The sequence below is a fragment of the Carassius auratus genome, chromosome 45 (genome assembly GCF_003368295.1).
Source record: "Carassius auratus strain Wakin chromosome 45, ASM336829v1, whole genome shotgun sequence".
Taxonomy (NCBI): Eukaryota; Metazoa; Chordata; class Actinopteri; order Cypriniformes; family Cyprinidae; genus Carassius; species Carassius auratus.
The window spans coordinates 17,074,461-17,094,454 of record NC_039287.1 but is presented as its reverse complement, the minus strand read 5'-3'; the positions used below and the strand labels follow the sequence as shown (position 1 = coordinate 17,094,454).

Sequence of the window (19,994 nt, the reverse complement as noted above, 5' to 3'; positions counted from 1 at the left end):
AAGGACTGGCTAACTGTTATGCTTGCTGCACCATTCCTGCTCACACGGGAATGCGGGTGCCTTTCTTCTCCCAGTAGAGTTCTCAGGTTGGTGAACCCTGGTCGGGCATCCTCCAGCAACCTCGGCAGTCAGACTTAGTGGAGCAGTACTAGTCTTAGCATGCCTGGAGTTCCTGTCAGACAAGTATCCATATAGCTTTATTCCCTACAGGTAATCCCATGTGTGTATTCTTCCACATTATTCTTCCCTCTCGGTAAACCTGTATCTTCCCTTGACAGATCCCTTCTATCAGTCTCTTCTGGAAGTTGCTCCTTCACTACTCTAAGGTAGGACCTGCCTCAGAGACCCATTCCATATGTAGTACTTCCACCTTGGTCAGTCCATATCAATATCTCCACATGTCACCTCCCTACAGGTAGGATGTGGTCTCCATAGCATCGTTTTTCCTTAAGGCTCACTTCCCAAACATTCTGCCAGACTGAAATAACAAATAGGAAAGATTTGAAGCAATCTTTCACTGAAGGTTGAAATTATAATTATTATTATTATTATTTTGTGTGTGTGGATAGAACAGCAGCATGGCCTTCTCCGGCAGTGATGTACTCACCCTTTGGTCCCCTTCGGTACCAAGGTCAGTGAATTTGCACTGGGGCTTTGCGAAGGTTACGACCTTAGCATAGCTTTTGTGAACACACTGTGGCTTGTCAACAGTTGCAGCGCCATGGGGTTGTGACAGTGTTCAGGTTGTGCCATTTTTCATGGATCCCATATGTTGTTCGACATAACTTGTAGTGACTGACAGATAGGGAATGTCTCGGTAATATACGTAACCCTCTTTCCCTGATGGATGGAATGGAGACATTATGTCCCCATGCCAAAACCTTGAACTATTTGCTGTTGCTGGGACATGTTCTTGGTTCCTTAGCGTAAAACCAAATAAATGGATCCATGCTGTTGCCTTATATACCTGTAGGCATGGGGAAAGGCTCAGCATCCAAAATACACTAGCCAATTTTCATTTGCATTTTCTTTAAATCTCAGAGATGATTGCCCTCCCAAGTGAGACCCCATATGTTGTTCTAAATCTTTAGCTTTTTACAATATACTTTAAGCTGAAAATCAATAAAATACAATGAGAGAAACTGAAAAATGTTCATGCAGCGTCCAGTGAGCAAAACAGAATACAGTAATGTCATGGAATAATTCAGATTTTAAAGATAGTATGAAACAATGATTGAACCAAGAAAAGTTTAGCACAATAAAATAAAACAAATTAAAAATGTAAGATTTGAAACTCATGTAGAGACATATGTTGTTTATTTCCTTTCCATAATATCAAGGTCCTGTGCTAATAATACTGTAGATTATTTAGAATAGATAATTCAGAACACAGTCCATTAAGGATAATAAATAGTTTAAATGTTCTCTGAACCTTTTTACACTGACTTGCTTTTAAAGATAAGGATTGTAAACTGGGAAAGGGCATGTTGCTTGAAAATATCTCTGATTAGGAAAAGACTAACATATGTCACCAAAGAAAAGGGTAAATGGTAGTAACTTCTGTGATGTGATTAAAGTCAGATTTCTATTTTTATTTTTAGATTTTTATTGTTTTCACAGTCTTAGATGTTGAATAATTGGTTGAATGATTGCTATGCTAAATGACAATATTACCCTGATCATCTTACCTCACTGACAGGCCATATAAAGGCCTTACAATTCAAGAACTATATTGACTAATTGAATAATGTAATTTGTGGCATTTGTAATGAAATTGTCTGTAATATTTTAACATGTTTTAACTGTAAGAAATATAAAAAATATATAATGACAGCCAAATAAATTGAAAGCCATTCAATGCCCTTTAGCCCTTTTATTACAATTTATCTTACATTTTACTATTTTTAAAAACATTACATTGAAAACTGTGGTACTGGTTTTGTCTCTCTACCAAACAACAAACTCTGGCCTATGTAAGATTTCACATGAAAGAAAAGAAAATCAATCAAGTCTAAGAAGCTGTAATTGCTGTTGTCTAATGCAATCAGTGAGTTCCATCAGTTCCATTGCTGACAGGCAAGTCTTGGGTGGTGTTTATGAAACAGTTTTTGCCTTTGGCCTGCCACACTTGCTGATCAAACTTTGGACCTGTCGCAACTCTTGTTTAACCCTTGTTTATCTCAGTATAAATGATGCGAGCCAGATGATCACAGTCAGTCTCCATTCAGAGGAAGACTCGCTTGTAATCTCAGGACTACTGAGCTTCTTCTTATCCAGCAAGGGGAATATGAAGCTTTACATATTGCTTCTACTTGGCTCTTATGCCATAGCCCGTGAGTATAGTGTTCCTTCGCATTCTGTTGCATTATTGTTATTTCATTCGTGCTTCCTTCACTGGAAAAATATTTTATTTATTTTGCTTCATGCTATGTATCCTTATTTTATTTTTTAGCATTTTATATTCTGTACAGGGTATTAAGTTGGGTGAAATTTTTTAAATGTAATCTTTGATTTGCATTTTATATTTATGTATTTTTAGTTTTGTTTTCATATTTTTCCTCTCACCAGAGCAAGAAATTGGGTCAAATTCTCATCCTGAATGTCAGTGTAAGTGTTTCTCTTTATTTATTTCTTATCCTTTAATAAAATGTTGTATTCAAGATGTATAGGGCTCGCACATGTTAAATAATCGTTTTAAAATATTCTTATCTTTTACCTATTGGACTCACTGTACCTATTGTTGTTGTCACTTACTTTGAACCCTCAATAAATGACATCACCATTCTAACGTGGCCATGTACTCTTTATCAACAACAGACAGTGCTTGAGTCAGGATGTCAGAGTCCAGAGTTTTCATTGGTTGTCTTGATTAGATAAACCTAAATTATGTAACTAAATTTAAACAAAGTAATATATATATATATATATATATATATATATATATATATATATATATATATATATATATATATATATAATATATATATATAAATCTTCCAGTGCCAAAAGAAAATGTGTATGGATAATATTTTTTTTAAATCCCATATATGGTATGTCCTACATTCTGGACAACCAGAAATTAATTGAAAAATAAATGTACTGAGAATGGAATATAATAGAATAGAATATGATTTATTTAATAGTGTGCAATTATTCTTAAAAAAGTATAATTTTTGAATTGACAAGTGTGAATTTCATTTACAGTATCTACAAGATTTAAGATCTACAAAAAATATACATATCGATATGAAGCTGATATCCAGAACAGGGTGACTGGGACCTCCCCTCTCATGAATGGTCCCAAAATCTCCTGCAAGGTACATGTAATAATTTAAGTGTGAAAATGTTTTTCAATATGTCTTTCCTGTTTTTTTTTTCATTCCTTAATTCATTAACATCCTTCAATGCATTCCTATTTATATTCTTTATATACTCTGCTCAATACTGTATAGAGCAAACTACAGTGTACATTCTGTATATCATAGCTTCACTTACTCTGCACTTGTATATAAAACACTATATTCTTGCAATTCTGGTTAGATGCTAAATGCATTTCATTAGCTCTGTACTTGTACTCTGCATAATGACAATAAAGTTGAATCTAATCTAATCTTATCTATCCATAGGTTGAAATTGATGTGCCTCTAGCATGCAGCTTTGAGCTCCGTACCAGTGAGTGCTCCCTAACCGAGGTGGTCGGAATGGATGCAAATGGGGCACTCATCTATGCACCTTCTGCTGAGGCCCAAACCTTTCAAGCAGCCATAGAAAAGTATGTTTCTCTTCCCTTTAGAGAAAATATGGTTAGGACTACAAATATTTAAAATGAGCACAGCCAGTATTGCTTAATATATCCAATGGAAAATATAAAATACCTCCAAAACTACATTGTAACTACTTTGCAACTTTTCAACAAGTGATTCAACAACTTTTAATTTTCTTTGTACAGAAATGTACTGAAGTTTGTAATTGAGGGTGAGACAGGTGTGACACTCTATCCTGAGGGTGATGAAACCAACATCCTGAATTTCAAGAGGGGTATCATCTCTGCTCTGATTGTTCCTGTCACAGAGAAGGAGGAGAGCAAAGACATGGTACATAAACATGTTTTTTTTTCTTTGTTTAGGCATTAATCTGTAAAGACATGAATTTCATTTTATCGTATGTTGAATTTATTGGATTAGTTTAATTTAAACAATGCTGATAAGGACACCCACTTAATCACTAAGCAATTAAGATATTAATCTGGAATAATAAATTCCAATTAAGATACAAGGTAATCTTGACTCAGGTAGTTAGCTGATAGGAGACTATTATAAGATATTCATGATATATTTTTTAAATTTGCTGAAAAATACTGAGGCCAACTTTTGCATATTTGCTTAGTATTATGTAATGAATAATCAATATCCAAAATACCCTTGCCTCGACAGAGCCCCAAATTACCATTGCACCATTATTTTACATGACTTTACAGTAGTTTGTCTGTATTTATTAGTAGTAATACAATTATTTGGTAACACTTTAGAATAGGTAACACATATTAGTTGATTATTAGAATGCATATTACTAGAATATTAGCCATGTATTAGCTATTATTCTACTTGACCTTATTCTACATCCCTAATCTTACCCAATACCTAAACCTAACAACTACCTTACTAACTATTAATAAGCAGCAAATTAAGAATTTATTGAGATAAATATCGTAGTTAATAGTTAACAAGTGTTAGCAGCACAAAAGGTTGTGGGTTTGATTTCCACACAAAATAATAATAAAAATAATAATAATAATAATTATTATATCCGAAATTCACTGTAAAATGCTTTGGATATAAGTGTCTGATACATGTAGTAATAATAATCATTTCACTGAAAATTGAAAGATATTTTTAATTTAAAAACCTTAAATATTTCACTTTCACCATGTCTACAACAGACATGTGTGGTGCAATGTAATCCAATCTTCTCCAAGCATGCACTGCTTCTGACATGAAGGGAAAAACCTGTGTGAAACACCACCCCACCCCCAAACCCCCAACCCCCCTTAACTCAGGGGGCCCTTCCTACTTAAAAAAAAAAAAAAAAAAAAAAAAAAGTGAAAATGACATAACATGACATTCAGCCAAGTGTGGTGACTCATACTGAGAATTCATGCTCTGCATTTAACCCAGCCCAAGACTCGAACACACAACCCTAGGGTTGGGAATCAAACTATCTAACCACTAGGCCACAACTCCCCATTTACACAGTCACTGCTGTACACAAGCTTTTATTTGCATTTATATGACTCACTTATTTATTCTAGGTTACTGTCCATGGAATCTGTGCCACTGATGTCAAGGTCAACACAAAGGAAGATATTGCCACTGATGTAACCCTCACTAGGGACCTGTCAGGATGTGATACTTTCAAAACACAAAGAAGTCACACCAGCCCTCTTGCAATCATCACTGGTTTGGTGAGACAATCACAATATGTATATATATATATATGTATCTCATACCCTTCTGCTGTTTGAAGCCGGCAATCATTGATTCTTAGTTTATTTTAATTTTCAAATAAAATAAAATTACGTTCTAATAATTATCATCCTCAGTGCAATTTACCAATTACAGAATATTTAATTAAAAAGCTAATGATTAAGCAAGTAAACGCTAACCAATACTGACAAAAGCAGGATATCATACACACTGGTCCAACAGATAAAAAAAAATATGTTAGAGAAACAGATAATGCACTTAAATTTATATTTGTTTGTTAACAGCAAAACCCTCTGTCCAAGCTGATTGGCAGTACCCATACCTGCAACTATAAGTTTGACAACCAGAAGAAGCACATGACCTCTGCGACGTGCACAGAGAAGCACATATTCCTCCCTTTCTCTTACCAGTGAGTGACATTGAGATTATCTCTTGCTACATTTCTCAGTGATATGTGTTCGTAAATGGAAGATCATATTCTAATTCATTCATACAGTATGTATTTCATTTTCTTTGAAGGAATACATATGGGATCTCTTCTCTTGTTAAACAAATCCTAACTCTTGAGGGAACCAGCAAGATTAATAACAGAGTTTTTGAATATCGTGAGTGTTCCCAGTTTCACAACTTTGGATTTGATTTGTCTGGTTAAAAATGATAGAACTGTTGGGAATATGTTGACTTCATTTTTTCCCTGGTTGTGACTATGTAGCTTTTCACACACATATTATCCCATTCTACAAAATACAGGTTCTACTTACCCCAAACACTTGGCTCTAGAGGCAGTGGAGGATAAAGCCCTGGCCCAGACCTCTGAGGTTCTGCTGTTCAACTTCAGGAAGCTGAAATCCATGAATAAAAAAACAGATCGGCAGCTGAGGGCCAACACTTTCCAGCGTTTGGTGTCTGAGCTCCGTGGACTTGAGCAAGAGGTTCTGCAACAGACCATTACTCAAATGGTCGAGGAGGACAAGTTCTTGACCTGGCAGGCCATGATTCAGTGTGGCACCCCAGAGTGTGGCAGCACCATGTTCAGTATTCTGAAGACCTTCGACACTGATGCTATTGAGGTAGATGCTGCTGTCTATGCTCTAGGAATGATGCTCAGACCTACTGGCCTCTTGGTGAAAGACATTCTGGAGATTGCGCAGACCAAGAAGACCAGACCAATAATGTATGCTCTTGGCAATGTTGTAAAGAGGTATGCAAATTATTTTCTATTTCTAGACTGCTAAAGACTTTTCAATTTACTGCTGAAAACACCAGCACAGAACAGCATGAATGTTCAAGCCTGTCCAGGCTTGTTCATATTAATTAAGTTATTTGTATGATCTTTTTAGTGAATCTGGTCCACTAAAGTAATTGTTCTTTTTAAATCATCAGCACACTGTAATCCAAAGCACAACATATGCTGGTGATCAGCTGTCCTATCTTCATTTAGCTAAAGTATTTGTTAGTATATCTCCACTGTAGCTTAGCATTTATAACATATCTCTTCAGGCACTTCCAAGCTGAGGGCCAGATCACCTCTGAGATTCTTAAGGTGTCCAATTTTATTACTTCCATCCTTGGTGCTGACTGTGCTGGCGAGAAAGATCTGACCTACTTGACCTTAAGGGTTAGTGTTTTAACATTTAAATTTCTGGACATTTAAACTATTTAAACTGAACTGAGATGATGAAATCACTTAATTAAATGATGAACTGTCTTTACATGTTATTTTGGATTACTTGGCAAACTCCTTTCCTACTTAATGTTGTTCAGTTGCTTTGACACATTTTGGTTTGTTTAAAGTGCTTTACAAATAAAGGTGACTTTACTTGACTTGACATTTTCACACTAGGAAAACAACCTATTTTATTAAAATCTGCTCTGGTTAGGTGATTGGAAACATCGGTGATGTAATGGAAGCAGCTGATCCCAACATAAAGACAACTCTGCTTAAGTGTATGAGACAGCCTGCCACCACCCTGTCAGTCCAGATGTCTGCTATCCAAGCTTTCAGACGAATGTCAGTGACTCCTGATGTAAGTGTTGCAGAATTTCTTAAACAATTTATATTTCTTCAGAATCAAATGTGTGTATTATGCATGGAATTATCCTACTAAGAAAACTAACTTCACACTCCAATCTCTCTCTCTCTCTCTCTCTCTCTCTCTTTCTCTTTTTTTATGTTCAGGTCCGTTCCAACATTCAGAGGGTGGCCACTTATGCCAAAGGTGCTGTTCAGAAGAGACTGGCTGCATATCTTATTTTGATGAAAAAGCCAGAGGCCAGTGACCTGGAGGTTGTGAGGAAGATCCTTACCCAGGACCAGAATGTGCAAGTCAAGTCCTTTGTGGCTTCTCATGTCTACAACATTATTCATTCCAGAAATCCTGAACTGAAAGAGTATGTAACTCTTGTAGTTTTCTCTAGACTGAATGCAAAACACTTCAACTACTGTCTATCATTTATTTTGCTCTTTAAACCTCAACTCTATAACATTTTTTCTTCCCAGGTTGGGCAAAACAATAGTCAAGGTCATGCATGATGATGAGGTGCTTACACACACAAACTACACTCAGCTCTCTCGTAACTATAAGATGGATGTACTTATGCCAGGAAAGGATGTCATGGGCTCCAATATGCAGGGAAGCATCATCTTTGATCCCAGCAGCCATTTGCCAAGAGAGGTTATGCTTGAGACAACCCTGAAAGCCTTCGGTTACAACCTTGACTTCATGGAGGTAGGGATTTTTCATTTGTTAAGTACTTAATTTATTTTAATTAGTTGTAAACCTCAATTGCTATATGCAGTCCCTCCAGAAAATCGCAGATTATTTTTGTGATTATTGCGGGCAAAAATCATTGATTTTGCGGCAGGTTTTCTTAAAAAATGCAATGGAATATGTGGGAACTTGCAAAAACTGCGGTTTGATGAAAAAGAGAAAAAAAGGTGACCCCCCCCCCCCCAAACACCCTGTTCTCACTACCTTACTGTAAAGAGTCATTTCTTATGACTTCCTATGATAAGCAAGCATACTAAATCACATAATATTTAAGTTCTCGTTCTGTTTTATTTCAGACCTTAATTAACACATGGCTCAAACTTACAAAACATTGAGTCAAACAAGTTCTCTAGCTTTACAAAAGGAATTTTCAACAACTTCTGTAAAAATGAACACAAATAAAATATACACACAAATATACAAATGCTGTTTTACAGGAATTGCAAAGTGCAATCTCTTACTGCAACGTAAATTATTTTACATACTACCAATATACTTACAACTGTAAGGTTTTGGTAGTATTCTGTAACAAAAAAGAACAATCTTACAACTGTAGAGGTGCATCAACTTCTGAATGAAACTACAACAGTCCACTTTGAAAATGAAAACTAACTGCGTAGCCTTTAACACTGGCCTATCATTCGCCATCCTCATCCTCACACCTCTCTCAAAATAATTTGCCCCCACTGTCATGTAACACACCGGGTAACTGCTTCGCGCGATCTTTTAAGCTTATTTTTGTTGGCAGATGAGAATGATTTGCGTCCTTCACCCTGGATTCACCGGGGGGTTTGCAGATGATGTTTACGTCGTGCAATTACATCACTTCATAATGTTCCCATTGGAAAATAATGCCAATTTACTCGTGTGAAGTAAATGCAACATTTTTCAACTTTTCTGCTAAGACATATGTGACTTTTTTGCAACGAAAATACAGGGATTATTAAATCATGCTACCTCCACATATTTTGTTTCCTGAAATCGGCAATTTATGCGGCGAAAGTGCGGCGTATTTGAAAAAATGTGACCCCCGCATAAATATGCGGCCCTTGGCTGATTATGCATTAAATCAGGCGATCGCATAATCGCGTTTTTCTGGAGGAAATTATTACTTATTGTTTGTACCTTACCTTAATTGTTATTGTGTTAAAAAATAATAAAAAAAGCTTATAGAGCATTTGGTTTGACTTTTTGATATTATTTATTTATTTATTTTGTGGTCACCAAGGTTGGCATGGATGGCAAAGGATTTGAGCCAACTGTTGAGAATCTCTTTGGAAGCAATGGCTTCTTCCCTGATTCAATTTCCAAGGCAATGTACTGGTTTGGGGACAAAATGCCAAACAAAATCAATGAAGTTCTGCAAGAGTGGGTTGAACCTCTGAGAACAGAAAAAACTAAAAGACAAGTAATGTATTCCAAACATAACAATGTGATTATTTATAGGATTAAATTTTTCATGCATGTATCCAAGGCTAGATAATATCAGAATTTTATCCTCGGCAGGTCCCTGAGAACATTATAAGGGAAATGGTGCGAAACTTCAATAAGCTTGCAAAGGATCTATACAGCCAGGACTTTCCAGAGGCTATAGCTTACTTAAGGATCATGGGGAATGAGTTGGGATACATCAAGAGCACCAATGACCTTTCAGCTATTGTTGACAGGATGGCCACATATATTCAGGCCCTCAAAAACTCACCTGCTTGGGTATGTATACACAATATCCTGCATTTTACATGCATAAAATATATCTATATTAGCTCTCTCATATATCAAACAACAATGGATTAATTTAAAAGTTTTTTTTTGTTTTTTTGTTTTTTTGAGGGACTTTATATGCAAAAATTCTACATATTCTTGTTTCAATAGATTACAAATGCCTTGATGTCTGGAGATCAGAGCATCTTTGTTCACTACATCTTTATGGATAACGAGTTCTCCCTTCCAACTGCCTCTGGTTTTCCCCTTAAGTTTGCTTTGTCTGGGACCTTTGCACCTGGTGTTGAGGGTGGTCTGCGTATAGAGCCTGGCAGGGTATTGAATATTACCCTTGATTGCTTTTTTGTTCAGTATCCAAATGGTTTATGTAGAAAAATGGGTAACACTTTAGAATAAGGTTCCATTAGTTAATGTTAGTTGCTACTTTAGAACTACTTTCGTTAACATGAACTAAGCAAGAACAATCCTTCTACAGCATTTATAAGTCTTAGTTCATGTTAATTTCAACATTTACTAATGCATTATTTAAATCAAAAGTTTTGCTTGTTAACATTAGTTAATGCACTGTGAATTACCATGAACTAACAATGAATAACTGTATTTTCATTAACTAACATTAACGAAGATGAATAAATACAGTAATAAATGTATTATTCATTGTTTGTTCATGCTAATTAATACATTAACTACCATTAACTAATGGAACCTTATTCTAAAGTGTTACTGAAAAATGTATATTAAATTGTTTTAATTTAATGTTTTTATTGTCATGTTTATTTGCATTACTAATGTATCCTTATTCCCTTTTTTATAGGGTGAACTGTCTTTTTCACCCTCTATGGCAGTAGAATTTGTTACGAGTATGGGAGTCCACATCCCCAAATTTGTTGTCTCTTCTGTGGAAATGCACACTAATATGTTCCATGAGAGCTCTTTCAATGCCAAGATTACTATGGGTAATGGCAAAATAAAGCTGTCTATCCTCCCACCCAAGAGCACTATGGAACTCTTCAGAGTCAGGTAGCATTTGTGCTAAATGTTTGAAGTGGTTTATTTTAAATGGATACTTTTTCTTTATACAATTAAATAAAATGTACAAAAATGAATAGCATCAGCTTTCAACAAATCTGGTCTATTCAGCTGTTTAATAGCGACATAATCTGAAACTTTTGTCATTTTTCACAAACAGCAACAACTTAGTGATGGTGTCCAAAGCCCCTGTCACACTTGTTCCTGAGACAGGTGACAGAACTGCCATTGTTAACTGCAGCCCCCTTATTTATGGAATCAATTATTGCACCACCATAATCAACTCTAAAGCTGAGAGAAATTCTCCATACTTTCCTCTCAATGGAGTGTTCAGGTAAGAATCACAATAAAACATTAAAATAATAATAAAAATGCACTAAATAAATTTTCTACGCATTACACTAAAATTATAATGTGCCCACAGTTTTGTTTTGGGTATTCAACCCACTGGTGACATTACTGAGTACACTGCAGCCTTTGCCTATGAACTCTTGAACGAGGGCAAGGAAGGTCCCCAGAAAGTTGATTCTCTGAAAATGTTTATGAAAGCAGAAGGCATGTATACATAACAACAGTGAATTTGAAATTATGTCCACTCTGTTATAATATAACCCCATTCCCATAATTTGTTCTTGTCTTTTCTTACAATAAGGTGCTAAGGCCACAGAGGCAACTGCCACTATTAATTACAACAGGAACAAGAACATTCTCTCAACCAGCATTGAAATTCCTGACTATGATATTGAAGCTGGAATCAAAGTTGGTGTCACTGACAACCTTGCTAAGGGAAAGAAGTTCACCATTGATATCTCCAACAAAAACATTAACCAGTTTCATTTCATTGGTCGTGCAAAGTAAGTAAAGATCTAAATAACATTTTGAAACACTTGCCAATGGTTCCTTTCATCTAAAATACATATTTTTTTTCTAATAATAGGCTTGAAGCCATGAATGATGGCTTGCTGGAAACTCAGTTGATTGTCCCCTCTCTTAACACTGAAGGCACTATTACTGCCACCATGAACTGTGATGAAGATTTGACTTTGGAACTCAAGAGTAACATCAAACTACCAGAGACCAACACTGTGCAGAAGATTACCTTAAAATATGGTGTTCTTTTTTTTTTCATTAAGAATTTTTATTTATTAATATATGTATAGATATTTTTTTAAATAAGTAAATTGAGTATTAAATAAGTACAATTATTTTGTATTATGTCAAATATAACAAGTTAGAATTTGCTTTTAAAACAGATAAAGATGAAATGAAGATTGAGATCAATTCTGACATAGACTCTGAGATCCAGAAGCTGATGCCTAATGCAGCACCTCTTCAGAGTCGCCTATATCAGGCTTTTGAAAACATCATGGAACATAAAGTGGTCAAGACTGACATAAAATTTCGTCACATTTACGCAAAACTCTGGGAGGTATGTTTGTAGAAAATTTTAAACAGTTCTTATTATAGACTTGTAGAATATTCAGACCTAAACCAATATGTTCTTTGATATTATAGGCTTACCTCATTTGGATGGACAAGATTGCTTATGATGTGCCCTACCTTCAGACACTAAGAGAGAGAATTCCAGAGCTTGTTATTCCATCTTTGCCTGAAAGAGTGTTCATGAACATGTAAGATTAATGCTAATGTTTTAAATCTACATAATCCAACTAATAATGTGCTTTATCTATTCAAATTTATTTTATTCTATTTGCAGAGAGAGCATGTTCAAATACAAGTTCAATAAAGATTGTGTCACTTTCACAATTCCTTTGCCTCTTGGTGGAAAAACATCTAAGGACCTGAGAATCCCTCCGACCATGGCCACCCCAGAACTAGCTATGCCACAAATTGGTGTAATGCTGCCCTCTAAACTGTTCAATCTACCAACCTTCTCCATTCCTTCTAGCTATGATCTCTCAATGCCTCTTCTAGGAATGCTAGAGGTATCAGCAAAAGTGAACACTAACTTTTATGATGTAGAGGTGGTTTTCTCTGGTGGCAACAACACTGTCAATGAGCCCAGATACATTACAAGCTACAAAGTTGTTGCTAACAGTCCTGTGGAGCTTCTTGCTTTTACTGTGGAAGGTAAACATATGTATACATGCAGTATATACAGTATAAACATGATTTTGTTTTATTAACTGATATGGGTGTTTGATTGGGAATTATTATAATTATTATTTTTTTCATTTCTAAAATTAATGACCACATCTGTTACATGCAGGTTCTGCACAAATTGCTGATATTACAGAGGACATTGCGAAGTTCGACATAATTTCTTCCTTGAAACATAAACTCATAGATGCACACTTCAGTCTAATGGAAACAGCCAAAATTACAGATGAAGTGAAAACAACAGGAAATTACAAGATCGAGGCCTTCAGCCCTCTGGGTATGCAGATTTCACTAGTATACATAACCCAGGCTTCAGCTTCTTCTGAAATCACAGCGGATGGAAGTTTAGATGGATCACTAAAAGTAGGATCAATATCTGCTAGAACTACTGCCACACAAACCTTTGTATTTCAACCCAAAACCAGAGAGGCAAGAGCTGAATCAACTTTCAGTTTAAACTGTCCCATTTTCCAAGTCCTAAACAAGATCAAAGCTACAGCAGCCAGTGGAGAACTTTCATTTGAGTTGAACAATAACATAGAGAATGACCCAGTCCACCACACCACCAAGTTCAACATTGAACTCAAGGAAGCTAAATTTACCATTAAGTCTGATTCTGTCACCAGAGCTTATAAGACCATGCTTCAAAACCAGGTAGGTTTCTCTGCATCCATGAAGGAGGTCACTATCAGGATTGAATCCCAGGCTGATGACAACACAAACCGAGCTTTCTGCCAGCTTACTGGGTCCCTAAACACCCAGGGACTGGAGCTCAATAATGATGCCACAATCAACTTTGCTGCCAACCATGTCTCTAATAAAGGCACGCTATCATTCACCAAAGATGGGCTGACCACTAGCTGTACCACCAGTGCTCAGATCAGCTCTGTGACCTTTGAAAACATTTTCCATGGTGGAATTACAACTACAGGTGCTACAGTGTCTTTCTCCAGCAAGGGTATAGTAAATGAGAACAGCGCTGAACTCAAAGTTGAAGGAAGATTTGCAAGTTCAGAGGTATACCTTAACAGCATGTACAAGGGTGACATTTTCAGTGCCAACACTAGAAACATGATCACTTTCAAGCTGAATGAAGATGGTCTGACCCTTTCCAACAACTTGATTGCATCGCTTCAAGAGATTAAAATAGAAAACACAGACTCACTGATACTTACCCTCAAATCTATAGCTATCCATTCTAAATCTGACAGCTTCCTGAATAAGAACAATTTCTACAAGCACGACATTGCAGTAGACATTCATGACTTTACAGCTTCTTTCAAGGCTGAAAATGATCTTGAAGTCATTGGTATCCATTTTAGCAATGAGGCCCAGATGAAGGCCAGGCCCTACAAGATGGAAGTTACTGGAACTCTGAAGGGGATATTTGGTGAAGAGGAAGTGAGACATACATATGAGGTCACATATGTTGACCAGAGAGCCACTGCAAAGTGCAGCACCAATGGGAAACTCTTGGGCAGCCAAATGACTCAAAGCTCAGAGTTTGAGATTGTTGGCTTTTCCACAAAGTTCAGCAATGAGGTGCGCTTCAACTCTCCCTCTCTCCGACTGCAAAGCAACATCCTAATGAAAGCAGAACCTTTCAGTGTGAATGTTGAGTGTTCATTCAACTCTGATGGAGCACTTAACCTGTATGGAAAGCACAGTGGCCAGGTGAAAAGCATGCTGCTCATTCAAGCTGAACCTAAGTCTTACTCATACAGGCATGAATGGAAGGCCTCAAACTCTCACCAGCTGAACAATGAAAACTCCATTAAAACTAACTTCCAGCATAAAATAACCAGCACTGTCACCCCTCAGCAGCAAAAATTTAATGTTGTTATGGAGTGTAAGGTAAATGACCATGCCTTTGACCACTCCCTGGAAATCTTCAACACTCTAAATAACATGGGCATTGCACTGAAAGGCACCATTTCCACCAACCTCTTGAACAAAGTCAATGACAATCAAGAATTTGGAATCACAAGTGCTCTGAAATATGAGAAGAACAGTGATAGTCATTTTATTTACCTGCCTTTCACTGATAAGCTGCCTGTTCTCATTGAGGAGGTCAAAATTGCAATGCTCACCCTGAAAGATCGCAGCATTTATCTGATTGATGGCATTGATACTAAATTTGACATTACAGCCACTTTTAAAAGCAAAGGAAATGAATTTTCACAGATAATTGAAAATTTTGATGTGAACATGTTCTTGGATGACGTGAGACTTTTTGTCTCCGATATGAAAGCTGTAGTAATGGAAATGGGAAAAAACCTGCAATCCATCAGGGACTTGATCAACATTTTTGGACAAAAAACTGGCATTATCACCAAGATAAATGAAATTGTCTACAAAATTGATGACATTTTGGCAGATTATGAGATTGAGGCACTGGTTGAGAAAATCATTGATGATGCTGTGGATTTAATGAAACAATATGAGCTAAGGGAGACTATGAGATCAGCTGCAAGTTACTTAAACTCTCTTGACATAAAACCAGTATTTGAAAGAATTTTTGAACAAGTTAATGAGCTTACAAAACTATTAAATATCAAATTCAATGAAATTTTGTCTTATGATTTTTACACCTTGGCTGCTGAAGTACAGCAGATGGTCACTGACTTCACTAGGGTCCCCTGCTTTGGACTGCTGCATGGTGAGATTGAAATCAAATCCTCAGAGCACATTCTGAAGACCAGTGCTGAACTTAATAACTCAACAGACAAGTTGACTGCTAATCTGAATTCTCAGTTCCAGACTCCTATTGATCTCTTGGCTTACACGTTTGATGCCACTGCTCACCTTAGCATCCCTAGAATGAAAGAGCTGTCTCTGGCTGAGACAGTGAAGGCAAATCACATGGCTTTCTCTCTTGATCACGAGGGATTAATGTCCATCAATGGCCCTATTGCCCATGTATCTTCCAAGACCACAGTAAAGGCAACCACAGAACCATTCACTGCTGACTTAGTGAACTATGCATTTTTGAGCACTGAAAATGTCTTCTCAGGTACTTTGGAGACCTCATACATCCACAGTGTGAACATGCCAGTGGCCAGCATCTTCAGTGAAGCCACAATGACCCAAAAAGCTGCTGCTCAGCTCGAATCTGGCATTATCACTATCACCCTAGGAAATAATGGCAAAGGAAAATTGTCTACCTTTGATTATTCTGATGAAGGAACCCACAAGAGTAACTTGGAGATTCTAATAAACATGGAGTCCATAAAACTGACATTTGCTGGTAACACTGACAGCAGTCTTCTCAAGATGAAGCAGAACGTTGATGCTGAGACCAGAGGTTTGACTCAGATCAAGTTTAATGTGCATGTAGAGACAGAAACTCCTTTCATCAAGAGAAGCATTGCAGCAGTGAAAGGGCAGATTTGTTTGAAGGAACCTATGATTGAGCTGAGTGGGTCTCATGATGCTGAACTGATTGGCAAAGTTGATGGCACCATTACCAACTCAGTTAACTTCAAGGCTGTGCCTTTTGAAATTATCTTTGATACCAAGAACAAGAAAAACACCAAAGTAATGCTTCCCTTTAGGTTGTCTAGTAAAGTTGATTTGCAGAACGATATGGCTTTAACTCTGAATCCCTATGTGCAGCAGGCCAGCTGGACCAGTCTTGCTAGGTTCAATCAATATAAATATTCTCATTACTTTAATATTGCTAATGGTGAGAAAGAAATCCAGTTTTCTGCATCAGTCAATGGTGAGGCTGACTTAAATGTGCTGACCTTGCCGATTAACATTCCTAAATTGACTGTCCCTTTCATTAACAAAGAAACACCGTATGTAGAGAATTTTTCTTTATGGGAGGACACTGGCCTTAAAACAATCTTGATCACACCTCAGCAGACCTTTGATATGGATGCAAAGCTTAAGTATGTGAAGAACCCTGAGATGTTCAACATGCAACCAGTCCTAAATTATATCATAAGAAAAATTAAAATACCCTATTTTGCTAGGATCAGCAAGGAATCAATAATGATGCCTGCCATGGGAGACCTGACATATGACTTTTCTGTGAAAACAGCAATGATCATTATGAATACCAAGGCTGATATCCTTAATCAGGATGAAATTACTGCCCAGTTTGAAACTCAGGTTATCTCTGAGTTTGATTTATGCAATGGAAAAACCAGTGGATCTGCCACCTTCAACATTATTTCAGGGATGAGATTGTTTACCAATCTAGTTGTGGAGCATAAATATTTTGAGAACAATTATAATGGAGTTCTTGAGACCAACACAGAGGTCTCAAAGGCTGTTATTTCAAATGCGGCCAAAGTAAATCTGCCAGTTGTGAAATGTATGCTTTACCACAAATTAACTGGAAATACAGAAGAAGGTCTTACTGTCTCTGTATCTTCCCCATCTGCTGGACTTCTTGGTCTTCAGTTGCAGAGCAAGAGCTTATCCCACCATACAGGAAGAATTTTTGGTGCAAACCCAGTAAGATTTTTTGTTTAATTATTTTAAAATATAATATATTACTATACATATAGGTATTTTACATATCAATCAATTTATTTAATATATTTAGTCTATCTTACATATCAATTGATATCTTTGAATGTTCAATATAAAAATAGACATGATGATGACATTTTCTATTTTTTTAATTACAGTCTGAGGATTACTTGGATATTCTGAAGATTGACATCGTAATAAAAAATTCAAACAGACTGAGCTTCCAGACTCAGTGGAACAAGGAGCTCCCAAGTCAAATTATTTTGTGGCTGAAGAAGAAAGTTGCTTCATTAAAGGACACAATAACATATTTCGTCATTGCATTTTACAATGACATCAGCAAGAAGTATGAGAAGCTAGAAAATACTATTGATGACTGTCTAAAAGAACTGCCTGAAATCATGAAATTAAGTATGGAGAAGGCAGATGAGCTCATCAACTCTATCAAATTTAAAGATCTGGACAAGCTCTCATCCTGGATCAGTAAAGTTTTCTCTGATATGGTCAACTCCAACATTCTGAATGAAATAGCTGTGCAGGCTGAGAAGACCAGCAGAATTACTGAAGACTACTGTAAAACTGTCATAGCCAAGGCCCAGGACATTTTTGCTGAAATGACGCTTGAACAACTGATTGACGACATCCAGGCTTGGATTGAATCTACTATGACTCGTCTGGAACTTCTAATGAACCAAATTATTGAGACCCTTAAGAATGCCAAAAATAGTCAGTCCTATGTGAGACTGAATGACACAGAAATTAATATTGACATTCCTATTCCATTCCATCCATATGGGATTTTATCAGTAGAATGATTTCGCACCCCTGTATCAAGACACTATGTAGCTAAACTTTGTCAAGATTAATGATTAAGATTGCCTTATTAAAATGATATGGCCACAAAATATTTCCCAAGCTGCATTGGTATCCTCTTTTTGTTTTGTAACTAATTTAGAACAGTCTTCTATAAAGAAAATACCTGAATGTTACAATCTGTTACAGAATATCAGCTGAAGATCTCTGGCTATATTTTAGACACTTGCATTACTTTTACTTATATACATGTTTTGATTTCTTTATTAAATTTTTGGTATTAACATAATCATGTTATATGTTGTAGTGTGGCCATAAACTCAATCTGATAAAGAAATAATACATAAAAAAACTACTAATAAAATACAGTTTAAGTGTTTAGTTTAAGAAAAAACTAAAAGTAAAAACATTTGTGTTTATGGTTAATGGATTGATTCAGGATTGACATAATTAAACAGCAAATTTCAACTTTGCAGACAGAAAAAAATAAACTTACAGAAAAATTAACAATACAAATGCACTTTTGTCTCTCAGTATCTTTATACCCTTACCATTCTCTTAAGAGCCAACTGTAATGTTTGGGTGAACAGAAAAAAGTCAGCAAGATCCAATTAATTAAACAACAATAATAATACAAGAACATGCAAGAGATGCAAAATACTAACTGAGCATGTAGACAAAACATACATTTAAGGAAAAGACCTGACAAAAAACACTATAAAACAAATAGGCTTAAAAACTCAAGGACTAATCAAGATAATAAGACACTTGTTAGAACAGTCAGGGGAAAAAGTATAAAGGGGAACAAATTATAACACTACAAAATAAAGTCCTTATACAAATCAAGAACATTGAGACAGGGACCTTGTTACATAGCCTCCATTTACAAATTGTGAGTTAAAAAAAAGTAATGGAATAATTTACAAATCTCATAAACTTAATTTTTATTCACAATAGAATATAGGTAACATATTAAATGCTGAAAGTGAGACATTGTGAACTGTCATGCCAAATATTGGCAGAGAAACAAATGTTAATGATAAATCCCCTGTTATGTTTGTACTGGATACTGTATACAGGCCATCAGACCACCATACAGACTTTATTAAAGAGTTTGGTGATTTTACATCCGAGTTAGTTTTGGCTGCAGATAAAGTTTTCATAGTTGGTGATTTTAATATCCATGTCGATAATGAAAAAGATGCATTGGGATCAGCATTTATAGACATTCTGAACTCTATTGGTGTTAGACAACACGTTTCAGGACCTACTCATTGTCGAAATCATACTCTAGATTTAATACTATCACATGGAATTGATGTTGATAGTGTTGAAATTATTCAGCCAAGTGATGATATCTCAGATCATTATTTAGTTCTGTGCAATCTTCATATAGCCAAAATTGTAAATTCTACTTCTTGTTACAAGTATGGAAGAACCATCACTTCTACCACAAAAGACTGCATTTTAAGTTATCTTCCTGATGTATCCAAATTCCTTAGCACATCCAAAACCTCAGAACAGCTTGATGGTGTAACAGAAACTATGGACTCTCTCTTTTCTAGCACTTTAA

The 19,994-nt window shown here is 36.1% G+C and overlaps 1 protein-coding gene across 1 annotated transcript; it reads left to right on the top strand.

Annotated features, from left to right (window-relative positions):
• The first annotated feature begins 2,177 nt into the window (after positions 1 to 2,177).
• Positions 2,178 to 18,933, top strand: LOC113063441 (apolipoprotein B-100-like). Its single transcript, XM_026233831.1, has 26 exons — positions 2,178 to 2,333; positions 2,569 to 2,607; positions 3,205 to 3,317; positions 3,627 to 3,772; positions 3,950 to 4,094; positions 5,309 to 5,461; positions 5,768 to 5,892; positions 6,003 to 6,088; positions 6,234 to 6,684; positions 6,984 to 7,101; positions 7,364 to 7,510; positions 7,663 to 7,874; positions 7,984 to 8,212; positions 9,483 to 9,662; positions 9,761 to 9,964; positions 10,127 to 10,291; positions 10,791 to 10,996; positions 11,166 to 11,339; positions 11,430 to 11,560; positions 11,658 to 11,859; positions 11,943 to 12,115; positions 12,259 to 12,434; positions 12,521 to 12,636; positions 12,723 to 13,096; positions 13,236 to 17,590; positions 17,767 to 18,933. Exons 1-26 carry the CDS (start codon positions 2,204 to 2,206, stop codon positions 18,421 to 18,423), a joined length of 9,207 nt encoding a protein of 3,068 aa, XP_026089616.1. The 5' UTR covers positions 2,178 to 2,203; the 3' UTR covers positions 18,424 to 18,933.
• Positions 18,934 to 19,994: the final 1,061 nt, after the last annotated feature.

Bases quoted from the DNA above. Each gene is read 5' to 3' on its own strand.
- LOC113063441 (XM_026233831.1), top strand. From the start codon at position 2,204: ATGATCACAGTCAGTCTCCATTCAGAGGAAGACTCGCTTGTAATCTCA. The intron at 2,334-2,568 runs GTGAGTATAGTG...TCCTCTCACCAG, and splicing joins TGGCTCTTATGCCATAGCCC to AGCAAGAAATTGGGTCAAAT. The intron at 3,318-3,626 runs GTACATGTAATA...ATCTATCCATAG, and splicing joins GTCCCAAAATCTCCTGCAAG to GTTGAAATTGATGTGCCTCT.